The 16,088-nt window shown below is 40.0% G+C and overlaps 2 protein-coding genes across 4 annotated transcripts in view; one reads left to right on the top strand and one right to left on the bottom strand.

Annotated features, from left to right (window-relative positions):
- CANX (calnexin) overlaps positions 1-1,443 on the bottom strand; it is a 29,893-nt gene extending 28,450 nt beyond the window's left edge. The window contains exon 1 of one of the 3 annotated variants that reach the window (XM_007429529.4): positions 1,289-1,443. The gene's annotated coding sequence lies outside the window, so the exon portion shown is untranslated. Of the gene's footprint in view, positions 1-987; positions 1,169-1,288 lie in introns of those variants that run through there. The other 2 variants (XM_007429531.4, XM_025167506.2) reach the window with 2 other exon arrangements.
- Positions 1,444-11,548: 10,105 nt separating this feature from the next.
- Positions 11,549-14,144, top strand: CBY3 (chibby family member 3). Its single transcript, XM_088134772.1, has one exon. The coding sequence runs from the start codon at positions 12,566-12,568 to the stop codon at positions 13,049-13,051; it is 486 nt and encodes a 161-aa protein (XP_087990898.1). The 5' UTR covers positions 11,549-12,565; the 3' UTR covers positions 13,052-14,144.
- Positions 14,145-16,088: the final 1,944 nt, after the last annotated feature.

Below are 16,088 nucleotides of genomic sequence, written 5' to 3'. Positions count from 1 at the left end.
TTTTTATTAGACTATAGTTCTAATCATCTCCAACTCTGCTTAGCTTTTTAAAATCAGCCTAAATTGAGCAGATGCCCTCATCCTTCTATCATATTATATTGCTTCTTCAGTTCACATGATGGACTTGATCTAGATCAATCTTTCTCAACCTGGCGCCCTCTAGATGTACTGGACCATAAATTCAAAATTACATTTACCCGTATTGTCTAAAAATTATGAAGGGCTCTAAGTGGCAAAGTCCAATTCATATTAAATAGTAACCAAACATGTATTTCCTTCCACTTTTCTCAGAACTGCACGTGCACAGAGAACCCATTTTTAATACACAGATATTAGTTTCAGTACTAAAATAATGCCACATTATACAATTTTCACAAAATCGACAATAAAAGATATATCAAAATAATACAATAACCTGCTGTGCCAATCTCAGTTTTCCGTGTCATTCACTCAAATGCTCTCCTTCACTGCACACTCTTTACTGAACTAGCCTGTGCCGAATTCACTCATTCTCCTTTTCTCCTCATGACAGAGCAAACCTCCTGTACAAAATCACGCGTATTCTTAGACCCCAACGGGTCTGGAAGGCGTCTTTTACATGAGGGAATGTTACTTAGTTCACGGCTATATATGTCCGCATCTCCCCTTACTTTAGGATTCCCCCTCTACACAACATGTCACTTTACAGGGCCCTTCACCCTGCAGCGACACATCCTCGACCTAACAGTAGCAATTCGTAACTCCGAGCCCTCGCAGGCAGGCGATAACACACCCACGCCGCAAATGCTAAGTCATGGCATTCACGTGGTCCTCGCCAGCAGAGCCACACTGTCCCCCGCCCCCGGGCACCGAGGACCCGCCTTGGGCACGCTTATGCCCTCGTTGCCTTTCTCCCGACTCCACGAGGCCTGTGCGCCGCACCCGCAACCCTCCGTTCCTTCTAGGTCGAGCAAAAAAAAGAGAAGAGACGGGGATGACCCTTCTAACCTGATTCCTCCGCTTAGGCCTCGCGGGGCAAACGCGGCAACGGTCTGTCGTCTAAGGCCCTCACCCCCCGTCTCCTTCCCCACCGGCTCAGACCCCTAAGTCTCGGATTCCCTCCGGGAGTTCTCGATTCGCCGTCTCCTGGCGCTTTTTCACCCGCCGCCCTCACTCAGCCAAGATGCCCGCCTTGGCCGGCCGCTCCAACTCCCAGGGCCCCCCGCGCGCGATGGGGAAACAGCAGCAGCCCGACGCTCTGCGTGCTCCCCTCCGGCTCACGGCAGGGAGGGGGCGAGCCCCAACTCACCTTACCCGCGCTCCCCACCGGGCAAAGAACTCCAGGCGGACCCAGTGCCTGTTATCACGTGGTCGCTTCCAGAACGCTGCCGCCACCCAACCACCCGCCCCTTCTCTCCTTTACACAAGCCCTGCCCCTAACACTGGGAGACTTCTTATCCCATTGATTCAGACGGGCACCAACGTCCCGCCCCTAGAATCGCTTTTGGATTCCATTGGTCAGCCCTCGCTGTCACTTAACCTTGCTCTCGCCTGAAGCGACGTCCCTTCGACGCTACCTTCGTGGAGCGCTTCCATTGGAGGATTATTCAAGAGGAAGTGGCCACGGATTGGCAGCAAGTCAGAGAAGGGGGTGTTTGAATGAAGAGTTCCGATTCACTCTTAAAGTAACATTAAACTCCTCAGACGGTTACTTGTAGTTTTCTTGGGGGATCAACGTGGAAGCAGAGTCCTTCTCTGTTATTACATATATAACTCACCCTCTGCAGTTAGACATTAGCTAGACATTCGTTGGACTTTGAAGAAGCAGAATAAAAAGGTTATTGACATTTTTGAATGTTGGTGATGGAGAAAACTCCTGAGGATATTGTGGATAAGCAAGAAAACAAAGGGATCATAAAACAAATCAATTCAGAGTTTTCACTGGAGGCACAACTGACCAGGGTCAAATTAAATATTTTGGACACATGCAAAGACCCTGAGAAAAATGGAAGGAAAAATAGTATGAGTAGCAGCCAAGTGGATGAACTCAATTACAGCAATTGAAGGGTACACTGTTGGAAGATCTGAAGGGACAGGTTGGGAACAGATCATCCTGGAGAAAATCTATCTATGTGGTCCCTACAGTAATAAAACACAAAATCATCATCACAGTTAGACATATACATTGAAAAGGTTTTTAAAATGAAGAGCTTCCATGTTCCGTTAGGAAACATGGAACGCTTCACAGAAGAGAGCAGAATAGTCTATGTTACAGATAGTTTCACATTTTATTTATTTATGAGATGCGTGCCTCAATCTGTTATGATCGAGTGCTTAAATAATATAATAAAAATACAGTAAAAACACAAAATACATTATTATATTATCATCAAAAAGCCTGGGAAAAAATGAATCATTTAAAAAAACAAAACATCGGACAAGGAACCCATCAGCCACTCTAATCCAGGGCCTAGGGATAGAGCCATGTTTTAAGTGCTTATTTAAATAGGGCCAGGGTTGGGGGCCATACAAATTTCAGGGGAATGGTGTTCCAGAGGGTAGGTGCCATGATAGAGAAGCTCCACTTCCTGGGCCCACCAGGTGACATTGTTTGATCAATGAGACCTGGAGCATACCAATTCTCTCAATTCATGTGGGATGAGTTGAAACAATGGGTGATAGATAGTCCCTTAGATAACCAGGATCTATGCCACAAAGAGCTTTATAGGTAATAACCAGCAGCTTGAATTTCATCTGGAAGCCTATGGCAACCAGTGCATTTCACAGAGTAGAAGTGTCACAAGGGCATGCAATGGCTTGCCCATAATTGCCCATGCCACCACATTCTGGCCCAGATGCTTCTGAGTGGTTTGCAAGGGCAGTCCTATTTACAGCATATTGCAATTGTCCAATTACAAGGTGACCAAAGCATAAGTGACTATATTAAGGGTCTCCTAGTCCAGGTAGAGGTGTAATTGGTGCACTAGATGAATTTGTGCAAAGGCCCTCTTGGCCACAGCTGCCACCTGCTGCTCAAACTATGATTAAGTCTGCTATCTAGATAGACACCACCTGTAAAATAAGGCTGTTCTAGCCCCAGTGTTTCTTCTGGTCCTATTTTTTTCTTAACTAGTCCCATGGCATACAGCAGGTGAAATGGGGGCACAAATGGTACTGACTCAAATCAAGCCACTATGATGTTGTTGTTGTTGTTATTGGAAATTATTTTTATAAAGTAAACATCATCAGGCAAACAACAAAGATAATAAATAGCTCTTAACCAGAAAGATGAATATCTATCTCTATATCTGTCTATCTCTATATCTCTCTGTCCATCTCTGTTTCTCTCTCACACACACATACACACACAATCACAAATCCATTGAATAATAATTTGGGTTTTAGGCATGCTATTTCAGTGTGCTCATCACATGTAAACTATATGAGGCATGTTCCAATTCTCATAGTAGTCTCTAATAGGGACGTTGTTGTTGTTCAGTCGTTAAGTCGTGTCCGACTCTTCATGACCCCCATGAACCATATCATGCCAGGCCTTCCTGTCCTTCACTGCCTCCCTGAGTTTGCTCAGTTTCATGCTCATCACTTCAGTGATGCTCTCTAACCATCTCATCCTCTGCCTTCCCCTTCTCTTTTTGCCTTCAATCTTTCCCAGCATCAGGGTCTTTTCCGAAGAGTCCTCTCTTCGCATTAGGTAACCAAAGTATCTGAGCTTGAGCTTTGTTATCAATCCTTCCAATGAGCAATCAGGGTTGATTTCCTTTAAGATTGACTGGTTTGACCTCCTAGCGGTCCAGGGGACTCTTAAGAGTCTTCTCCAGCACCACAGTTCAAAGGCATCAATTCTCTGGCGCTCAGCCTTCTTTATGGTCCAGCTCTCACAGCCATACGTTACTACTGGAAAAACCATAGCTTTGATTATGCAGATCTTTGTCAGCAAGGTGATGTCTCTGCTTTTTAATATGCTATCTAGGTTTGCCATAGCTTTCCTCCCAAGGAGCAAGGTCTTTTAATTTCATGGCTGCAGTCTCTGTCTGTGGTGATCTTGGAGCCCAAATAAATGAAGTCTGTTACTGCTTCCATTTCTACCCCTTCTGTTTGTCAGGAATTGATGGGTCCAGATACCATGATCTTAGTTTTTTTAATGTTGAGTTTCAAGCCAGCTTTTGCACTCTCCTCTTTCACCCTCATCAAGAGGTTCTTTAGTTCTTCCTCACTTTCTGCCATTAGGGTGGTATCATCTGCATATCTGAGGTTGTTGATGTTTCTCCCTGCAATCTTAATTCCAGCTTGTGATTCTTCCAGCCTGGCATTTCTCATGATGTACTCTGCATATAAGTTAAATAAGCAGGGTGACTTAGCAGACTCATAAATGAGAGGGACCCTACTGCTTGGCACATTCCACAACTAGGAGCTGCTTAGAAGCTGTTCTGAAATACTTTAATTCAATTTATATCTATACTCAGATGGTATTTCCCATTATTTCAGTTTAGCACAGTATAGTGCAATCCCTTATGTGGAAAGTTGCTTTCTGCTCATAGGCTGAGAAGGCTCATAGGATCCATGGCTCAAAAATAAATTTCCCAACTTTTCAGAAATATTTTTGAGGTTTCATTATTGCATAAATACCCAGGGTGCACAGAACAATTCTACACCTCCCTGCTGCTTTCAGATACCAACCTTGCTATAACATACAATGTTGCCAAGTTCTGCACAGCAGTACTCAAAATTTGTCTGATGATGACCTGTCCCAATAGAAGAGAATATGTGTAGCTCAGGATTGAACTGTGGAGTCCTTGGGGTTCTCTGAGCTTGGTTGTTTTCTTGCAAACGTTTCATTACCAGCCCAGGTAACATCTTCAGTGCTAGAATGGAATAGGATTTGCTCTCTGTTTATATACAGTGGCATGCCCTGCCAGTGTTGGTGGGGGTTTTGTTTTGTTTTATTTTTTCCCCCTCTGGTAGTTCCTTGATTAGGGTATGGTCTAATACCCTAACTGTCAGCATCTTAGACCAAGCTAAATCCAAAAATGCGAGGGAATTCCTGGAAGCTTGGTATTCAGACAAGTCAGCCATCAACAGGCACATAGACATAAACAACATCTACACACTATTCAGAAGAGACAATAAGGAAACAAGAGACTGGAACATCTCCTCACCAGCAATCATCACCCAGATAAGCAGAGATTAACACCAAGATTATCATCAGACATACAATCAAGCCGTAAACAGTACCGTAGTCAAGGAACTACCAGAGGGGGAAAAATCAAAACAAAGGAAAACCCCCACCCCCACTAACACTGGCAGCGTATGCCACTATATCTAAACAGAGAGCAAACCCCATTCCATTCTAGCACTGAAGATGTTACCTGGCCTGGTAATGAAATGTTTGCAAGAAAACAACCAAGCTCAGAGAACATCAAGGACTTCACGATGACCTGTCCATAGGCTTAATGAGAACCTAGTTTGCCATATTAGAATGCTCCATAATTTGATAGATATAGTCTTCCCCATACTAACCTTTTATGATCCCCTACACCCATCTAATGCTCCTACCCTTTCTTTTTGATCCTTATAGACTTTTATATATACTTTCTGTTTTAATATCTTCTAGCTTTTCATAATTTTTTTAGACTTTAGATCTATCTTCTATGCTTTTTCACTGACTGCACCCACCCTCCTTATGCTGGTCTACAACCATAATAAAGACTTGATTGGATTTGACGCTTGAAGGTCCTCATAGATGCTGTGCTCCAAATCCCAAGAACTCCCCATGAGTTGATGAGTACTCCATCTTTGCTAGGCAAACAGGAGAGTGTAAAAATTAGCCGCCAACCAGTGCCTTGCTCCACCTCCTTCTTTTGCTGCATTTGTTTTCATTGTGAGGATAAGCTGTAAAGCCGACCCTCTGCTCCAAGGCATCAAGTACGAGGATACCATGGCATGACAGCTGCTTTCCAGCTGATAGCAGAGGGAGAGACAAGGAGCTTGGAGTTAGGATGAGCAAGGGGAAATGTCCCTTCTTCGAGCTGTGCAAACCTCCAGCATTGCAAGTTGGAAACTGGAAGTTGTATGATTTGTGCTCTTCTGCAAGTAAGCCAGAATTAAATTGGCTCAGCAGTTCAGCATTCATGGTGGCAGGGGGACACAGAGGTGTGGCACAAATCCAGGAGCTATCCAATGCCACTGATCCTAATATATAACTCTTAGGTCTGGAATTTTGAATCCATTAACCAACAAATTAACACTTTAATCATAGATTTACGCCCTCCTCAATTATAGATCACCTTATAAGAAGCAAAACCATTATAATGTTGTAATCTGGAAAGATTTGCAGGCCATCTGTACAGGCCATGTAGATAATCCAGCCTGAAATTCCCTGTATCTTAACTAATACATTCAGAGTCTGAATAACAAAATGTGAAATGAATAGCAGAATAGAAAAATGAATCGACTGGTCACATAGGTAGATCTGATGTTACATTTTTATTGTATATTTTGTGTTCATAATATTTTAAACTAGATTATTAATACAAATCTACCGGTTTTTTTTGACAGCCCCTTTATTTCACTGGGCATGCTGGCTTTAAATATTTAATACTACAGTATGTGGTATGTTCTGCTAGATGGCAGCACATGGCCAATCTAGAAAGCTAAGCATTATCTGGTTAGTACTTGGATGGAGAATCTGGGAAGTCTAGGGCTGTCAGCTGAAAAAAAAAAATGTGGGACAAGGCATTGGAAAACAACTTCTGAATTGTTGCCAAAAAGCCTACCTGGACGTGTCTGTGTATGTCACTGGGCTTCAAAACAAATTTATCTCTTATTATGTACTGCAAAGTGTTATTTGACTATTTTTCAAATTGCTAGACTTGTCTTACTGCCAAAAACCATTTTAACAGCATTAACAGGCAAAATGTGTGTGTTTATTTCACAAGCACATATACTTGTATACTTCTGAATTAGCAGTTTACAAATGGCAGTTGAGTTGGTCACTCTACCATTTGAAAGTCTAGATAAAATGCTCTGGATTGTTCAGTCATCAGTGCTTTGCAAATGGTCACTGTGTGTATTTTATATGTATTTAACCTTTAATATGATTGTCATTCTTGTATCTCAGTTCTGCATATCTGCCTGTCAGTTTAGGGTAATTCTTCATGCATCTGATGAAGTAGGTTCTGGATTCATGAAAGCTTGCCAGTTTTAAGGTACCAGAATATATTTAAGGTACCAGAATCGACATGTAGTCCAGGTTGTGAACAAATACTTTGGCCCAAGTCTATGAAGAAAGTCTGCAAAGAAAACCAAAAGTAGCAATGGAACTGAGTCTACATGAAACTCCTCTTTGTGATGCGTATGTATTATACAGGTTGCCATAGTAGTTGAATCCATAACAAAAGGGGGCCAATTGCATTTCAGAAGTAGGTCTAAATAATACTCACCTTGATCAGAAAAACATCCAAAGCAGTGAGGGGTGAAGAGGAGGAGAAATGGAAAGAACAGAGACAAGAGTTAAGGGTGCAAAACTATTACATAGAAGGGTGTGCAGTTCTTTTCAGGGCCAAGACATAGATGACACCTTTGAACTGTACATTGATACTGTTTTTAAAATTTGCATTAAGATACACGTGCAACAGTGTGTAATTAGGGGAATAAACTGCCAAAGGGTTTCTTTCTGCAGAAGACTGCTGAATTCAAATGAATGTATATACAGTAGGTTGTGACCAACTTATGTAAATCACTGGTATCCTTTTTTTCCCTTGTGTTTTTTGTGGCACACTAACAGATTTTGATCATTTTCAGGAGACTCAGGGACAGTCAGCTTTGTCAGCATTATGACTTACATTAGAATTCTAAGCAGGACCAAGCAAATATAATGTGCATGCTACATGTTAGGGGAAAAGAACATGTGGCCTTGCAGATGTTACTGAAATTATAGTTCCCAATATCTTTCACCACTGGCTTCTGTGAGTTATATCTCAGAAATTTCTGGAGGTTTCTTCACTTTGCTATACGTTATTTAAACTATATAATCAAGCCATCCTGCTCTATGTAATTTAAAGCAAAGAAGCAACAGACAAGAGCTGCATGCTGAATCCTCTTTGCATTCTGGTTTCATCCAAAAATTGCTTCCCCCACTGGTTTTCTTCTGAAGAAAGAGCAACCATGGAGAAGAAAAAAACGTTCAGTTAGTGAGCTTTACATATCACAGTAACCCGTATTTGCTTTAAGCATTACTAGTTAAATAAGTCAAAATGGGTTTGGACATTGCACTAAGCATTAAATATGGCTTTACAAATTAGAAGGGCTAGACTCATATGTACACCAAACCAAAGCCAACAATCACATTATCTCCATCCAGTACTTACATTCTCAACAAGGTCCTGTTGTTGTTAATAACTATGTTTAATATCCTCAGAGTTCAGAGCTGTTTAAACTCTGGTTACGTGGGTGATTTTCACACAGTGAGCTATTACCTTCTGCTACACTCTTGCACCACTGTGAATGCTCCCATGAGCCATGGTGGCTTTTTGGGAATTCATTGAATGAGGAAAGGGGAGGAAGGAAGAGCCATCTAGCTGGCCAGCAGGGGTATGGAAAAATTTGGGGTTTTCCTTGGGGGAGGGAAGCCATATTTCTGAACAGGTCCTGAAGAATACGGAAAAGAAACCATAGCATCTTAAGTTCAGGAGGATGAGTAGGAATCTGAGGAGCCTAGGAAATGGGGCAGGACAGGACAGTAGGTTGCTGTCTGCCTTGCCACTTCAAAGGAAAGCTTCACTGCAAAGCTGCCCTGTGTTTCTTCTGGAGCAGGAACTGAGCCCAAAGTTAATTGGCTTCACTTCCTAAGCCTGCCTGAAGCCTCACAACAACCTGTTAGCATGTTGTTGTATTATATACAATAACTGTGCTCCAAAAAAATTTAAATCATATGCAGTGAGGTAACATCACAGAGCTGATGCCTGTCTGGGGCTCTCAGAACTTATACTCCATGTCAGAAAATATGTTTTCCAGATGTAACATGCAAGACTTTTTTTGCTTTGGCTGACTTTCTGATAAGACTGCCACACCTTCTTTGGCAGGCTACCTAACTATTTGAGAAGGAAAGTTCTTAATCTGGTACTGAAGATCCTTTTTAGCATTTTACATTTTGTAAAAGATACTTCGTACTCGAGAAATAACTGGCATGCATTTCAGAAGTTGCAAGTTATTCTTTCTGGCCTCTAGAATCTTCCTGTCTGTCTGTCTGGCATTTTATTAAACTGAAAATGTAGGAAACAATGCAGTAAGGAAAGGTACAATTGCGTCTTTATATCCTGTGAGTATGCTCTGTTCTCCAGTAGGGACTTTGCATCATCCTTTGGTTTCTCTTTCTCATATTTGTCAAATGCAGAGGCAAGTGGAAAAACAGTATCAGACTTCTCCAACTTGATATCCAACTTCCACTAATGGCAATTGTGCAATATAATGAGCTACATTAACTTATAATTTTGACCTACAACTGGGAATCTTGTTATACCTTGTTGGGTTTATATATTACAATATGCCATGGCTTAATAAACCTTGATTTGTTAAATACATTATAATTGGCTGGATTCATACTCACACTTAACCACAATTAAATTAGCCATAATATGTGAACCCACTGTCAGTATTTTTCAATGTTTTAAAAAAATTATTCCATACGTTTACTAGTGTAATTAGCATATATGATAGTAAAGGAAATATATTTTGAATGGTGGTATAAAAGTTACTACTGTAAGCCTTGGTTCATCCAATATACTTGGCTAAAATGTATAGTTAATTTTGCTTGGTGTGCTGTGTGAAACCAGAAAATTGCATTAATGTAGTACATTGAGGTTCAGTAAACCATGCATGAGCACAGTTTATATCAATGACTTCAAAAGTATCAGTAAAAGTAGTTTATTGTAATAGTGGTAGGAGGTAAAATTGTATAACTACACACGTCTGTTTATTTCTATGGGCCATTTGGTATGTGCACTTGATACGTTAAACTTTTTGTTAAAGATAGTCTTCATTAATTCATTAGGATAACATTCTAGTTTGTTACCTTAATATTATGATCCTATCTAAGACATAAATTATAAATATCACAACTACTAACACTATGTAGTTGGTTAATTATACTGATTAATGTAACCAACACAAGTTAAACACTGAACTGTCAACTGACAGTCATAAAACAAAACCATGTTCATTTAGGTATTTATTGCATGCAAAAACATGATTGGGTAAAACAGGAACAGCAATTGTGAGACATTGCAAGTCACATGATGACATTAGGTAAGTTAACAACATGATGTGAGGCATAATTTCAGTGAGGGTGTGTATATGTATATGTGTGTGAATACACTCAAAAGGAATAGTTTATCTCCACTGCCAAACCTGTTCACGCCTGAGGCTTTGGCTGAAACAAGTACTTGAATAGCCACAACAAAGTACTACCTGGTGAGTACAGTGAGTACTTTTTGAGAACAGGAAGAACATTTTGCTTGTTTTTAATGGCTAGTACTGTGCACATCTGTCTGCGTATGCTTTCTTAGAAAGCTCTCTCAATAAGCACAACCAGATAGCCAAAGGCCACATACAGGTAGTCCCCAGGTTAAGAATGCCCATTTTATGGATGACCCATAATTAAGAATATTATAGCAAAATCTGAGTTAAATACACAATGATTCAAGTTAATTACACAATACTAATTATACAGTATTATATAATAATACTGTTCTGGCTTACATACCAATTTGACTTAAGGACAGACCTTCAGAATGGAACTCATTCTTAAACTGGGGACTACCTGTATTAGATTACTACAGTTACCCTGTATTAACAACCAGTGTAACTGATCAAAGTTTCTTCCTTCCAGAAAGCCATACAGGGGAAAAGAGGATCCCATCTGACTACATCACCATACATTGTGATAGCATACTGGTCCTTAGGTCATATCAAAGTTCCTGTGAGGCAACTCTTTGAGAAAGATGATCCACTCTTCTATTTGTGCCAAGGCTCACCAAGATTTGACCTCTAGGTCAAGGGTTAATGTCACGACTTAACCTGAAATACTGGAGGAAGGGAAGGAAGAGAAAAAATCCAGTTTCTGGAATATTGAGGCTAATGGCCACAGCATCCAGGTGAAACTAATTTCTCTTTCTCTCTTTTAGAAAATATTGACCAGGACAGCTTTCTCTACCCTGGTGCAGATGTAGACTATAACTCCCAGAATTTCTGTCATCATGACCATTCTTGGGCTGTAGTTCAACAGATCTGAAGAACACGAGAGTGGGGAAAGGTATACATGTTATAGGTCTACTCATCCATGTTCAATATCCTATGATTTGCTGCAGCAACTATGGTAGAATTATATTTAGATTATTCTCATGCTGCTATTAAATAGAACTTGGACAAGGAAAGGAAAAGGATATTAATAGTATATTAATAGGGAATTTTCAATCACTGTAAAACAGTGACCTTAGTATTAGCAATCACAATAACACTGATAGGAGAAATAACAGATATAGGAGAAGAGGTATGCCCATATGCTATAAATTTAAACAGTTTTAATAGTCATTCCCTTTCTGGGAACCATTGTCCTGTGACTAAATCTTGTATGCCATTTAGAGTCTTTAGAGTCAAGTTGTTTATAAATGTAATTAAAAAAATAGGGATTGAGATTTCTTATTTTTAACAGAGTATTCTCTGGGAGAAGGTAAGCTAAGTAAATGGTGTAAAACCGGGGGGGATGATGTTCCAAAGGGTGGGTGCCATGATAGAAAAGGCTCTCCCTCCTAGGTCTCATCATGCTGTTACTTTATTCAAAATTAAATGAGGACAGTCACAATGGAAACATTACCCTATATACATTACTAAAGGGTATCTGTCCCTTATTTCAATTATCTGAAGGACTATTTTTTCCTACACAATCCTGCCAGAGCATGAGTGGCCTTTTTGAAGGTTTCCATACAGTGACATCTGTACGGAACTGAACATGAGACAAGGTGACATCTGACCTGGGCATCCCCACCTTTGAAATTGTTCCCAGAGAAGCTTGCAGGAGTCATTTCCACCATCTTTTCAAAATAGGATGCTTACGAAGGACAGGGACCAGTTCTGTGACTGAAGGGCTGTCAGAGGACAGTCTTCATTTTATTGACTATTTAGAGGGCTTTCCAATCCAACAAGGACAATAACCATAAGAAGGGAGAGCAAAGGCTTTGAAGTTGCCCATTCATATCATCTGACAGCAAACTGAACAGACATACTGATCATTTAAAGATAGATGGTTTGATTATGAATCTCACTAACTTTTAAAAATATAACACTGCATTATATATTATATGCTTTCCAAATTTGTAAACCACTATGGGAGATGTTAAGCAGTATTTTAAATAAAGAAATTATGAATTTGTATGTCTAGCTAACATTTCTGATCTAATGATGCTACATAATATCCCAGTCCTCTCTGTAATGTTGTACATGTTGGCTTTCTATTCCAGAATTTCTTCTCTAGGTTTCTTACTGGTATCCTCCATTTCTAATTCTCCTTGTCATGGAAGCCATTTATAACATTCTACAGGATGTGCGTGATTACTGGGCTGATCATTTCTCTCGTAGATTTTTACCCAGAAGGCCAACGCTTCGCCAAGCAACTTCCTTATCCACCTTTTATTTATTGGACTACAAAACCCGACAAGCTGAACTTGGAATGGATTATGGCCATCCATGTGCTCAGCTGAGCAAAGCAAAATTTGTCTTCCAAGATGGTGAGTGGCAGAATGATAGCATCCCCCAACAGATGCCCTTACTGCAGTTATTCTCCTCTTCAGATAAGGAATCACCCAACAAGGTCCTGAAGAAAGCAAACAAAGCCTTACTGGAAGAGAATAATTACTTGAAGCTACAGCTTGAGCTGCTGATGGACATGCTGACAGAGACCACTGCACGACTACACTCAATAGAAAAAAAGCTGGACAATACTACTTGGCATTCAAATTTGAAAAAGTCAAATAACAAGGTGCTGATGCTTCGAGCTTAATAAACACCTTAGATATAAGACCTAAAACAATTGTATTTCTGAAATACTGCTGTCCAGACACTTAATAAAATCTTGCAAAAGATAATTTTATGATGGCTTTGATCTTGTTTAGTGTGTTCTGGCTCACTGAGGTGTTGAGGAGAGAGGAAACCCTCCCATTAGCATTCAGTTCTGAAGATGGATGGGCTCACAATGAGCAGCAATTGCTTCCTGGGTAGTCTTTCCTGCTGATATGAGCACCCTGTCCCAGAAGCAACTCTCCAGGATGGACTTGCATGGTACTAATTCAGCTGTTTCTGCTGTTATTTCCTAGCAGTTAAACATACATGAGAATTTCCCATAGCCCACAATAGGCTTACAGCAGCTGCTGTGTCACCTAGCAAACTTTCATGGGCCACTGCTGGAAGTCAGCTCTTCTGCTGTGTGGCTGTCACCTTTCTCTTCCTAAGAAACCAGTATCAGACAGCAATGCAATTAGAGCAGCAGCCATGAAGGAAATGCAGTAATGTCCCGCTTACTCCTGTCTACATTGCAGCTTGCTAGTATGTGCTTATGCATAGATAACTGAATTCCACCAAATTATAGTCTCCATTTATTCATGTAAGCTGGCATTTTCCACCCTTAAGGACAGTGGCTTTCCAAGTTCTTCAGCAGAAAAAGAGATCTTTCTTATTAGTTGTTACCTGATTTTTTTAACTCAAGCTGCCTGAGGTTTATCATCACATTTATTGATGACTGGAAACCCTTCATAAAAATGAAAAAAAAAATGAACTTGTGATTTATGGTTTTGATGATTAGATATAGAAAGAAGAGAGTTATGATGTAACTTTAGAGAGAGGTTAAAATATAATTGTACTTAAAACTGCTGTGAAGAATATCAGAAGCTATTTCTTTATACCTTTATATCTTTCTCTATATCTTTCTCTTTTTTTCTCTTTTCTTTTCTTATTACACTTTTAGCTTTTTCTGTTATTTCTTTTTTCTTTTCAATTTAGTTTGTATTGTACTTATTATTGCTTTTAAAACGTTTAATAACAATTATATATATAAAAAAAGAACCTGAGGTTCCTCATCAACTTTATGTAGAGGGTGCTTTAGTGAACTGTAATCAAACATCATAGTGAGATAAATACATGCAATGAAGATATCTCATCTGGACTCCCATTGTCAGTTTTCTGCTGTGGATCTGACATATAAATAACTATACATATATATTTTTCTTTCCTGCTTTCTGTTCTGCCTTGGCAAGCTGGCTGTAATATGTGCAAACATTTAATAACCAGTTTGCATAAACCTGACTGGACCAGCTAGATAATATTCCCTGCACAGGAAGATTCAAAGAAAAAAGCTTCTGGAAAGCTTGCTATTTAACCTGGGGGAATGGGGAAGGAAGGGGAGGGGAGAGGGAGAGTAATGTTTATACAGAAATTAACCAAGTTCCCTCTCCTTCCCCCAACCAGGGCTTCCTGTCTAGAGGGTAAAGGTATTAGTCACTTGCGCGGGTGCTACTTGGCTTGAATCAACTATGAAGGGCATGAAAATTCATGGCTGCTTCATTTCTTGTTCTAGTAGGTAAGCAAGGCGATGGTGACAAAGATGATTGATGAGCTGGCTGCGGAAAAGAAAGAGAAAGGAGGGGGTTAACTTTCCACTTGCTAATGTTAAATTATAAGGCAAGTGCTTTTAAAATAAAATATATATAAAGTGAATTGAAATACAAGACAGTAAACCACATTTCAGTTCTTTACTGTACTCCAATGCACCCAATGGTCTTTCTCTTACTTCCCTCTTTGTGACAGTTCTGCCTTTCCCTGCTTATAGTATTTACTTCATCTTTGGGATTATGCAATATTTTGCTGAAAATGTTACTGGGGAAAAAAAAGTATGTTGATATGCTAAGCTTATCTTTTGCTGACTCTGTTTTAAAAAGTGGATTCTGTTCCTTTCCCATTTAGATAAGCAGCAGTGAACTGTTTGCAGATGTTCTCTCCAACCTTCTAGTTCCTCTACCCCGTAACTATAATGGAGATATTACATAGCTGCGGAAACGAAGCTCAAAAAGCAGCACCCAAATTCTTCTAGAGTTTCACCCAATTTGAAAAGAATTGGCATAATGACACTCTGAGATATTTTTGGATCTGTTGTTCTGCTAACCTGCTGCTAAAATTTGTAATATTTTAAATATTGAACTATCATACGTCATCCAAGTACAAACATCAGAAGGAGTCTGATGTTAATTTTTTCCAATTAACGCATTTATTAAAATGCACAAGCATGTATGACCTGCTGCTTACTTCATCAGATGGATAGAGTGCTTGAAAGATTGGGTGACTTTGAGAAACAGGAGGTTTTTAGAACTAGAAGGGCATGATTTAAGATTTGGGTGGCAAAGCTATTTATGGTATGACAAAATTAAAGTTAATGTAGATTTTAAGATGGATAGAGTGGCTGAAGTGAGGTGCAGCACACAAAAGCTTCTGATTTTTGGCTACCAAAGACAAATGTGGCTCTCCTCCTAGTACAATATTATGCCTTTTTTTTATATTTTATTGCTTTGGTTCGTTAATTGCCAACACAAATGAATTAAGAGGTGGCTGGGGAATTCTGGGAGTTGAAGTTCACATCTTTAAGTTGCCAAGGTTGAGAAACACTGCACTAGACATTTATTGTAGACATAGAGGAAAAACAGAGGGAGAGAAGATGCAAAAGGAAGAAGAAAACAGAAAGTGGAAGGAAACAAAAGGGAGAGGAGAGAAACCCAGATACAGGAAGACTAAAGACAGAGAAAATGACATATATACATTGACAAGGCCATTAGCAGGAAGCTGTTTTACGGAAGGGGCAAGGCAGCTCCCTCCTCCTATGCTATATAGAGCCATTACTGCATTCACTTGCACACAGGGAAAAATAGCACACTATATAGGGTAGCCACTGATACCACATTAGGGATTTCAGCACCGAACATCTACTCACATATGTTTTAGGTCTATCAACTGTACCAAGCAGCTCCTCCTGTCCCTGGAATCCACTTCACTAA

This window comes from Python bivittatus, unplaced genomic scaffold, assembly GCF_059951505.1.
Source record: "Python bivittatus isolate LINGU-HERP-01145 unplaced genomic scaffold, Pbiv_v1 ctg000080_np1212, whole genome shotgun sequence".
NCBI lineage: Eukaryota > Metazoa > Chordata > Lepidosauria > Squamata > Pythonidae > Python > Python bivittatus.
This window is presented reverse-complemented; position numbering and strand designations above follow the sequence as displayed.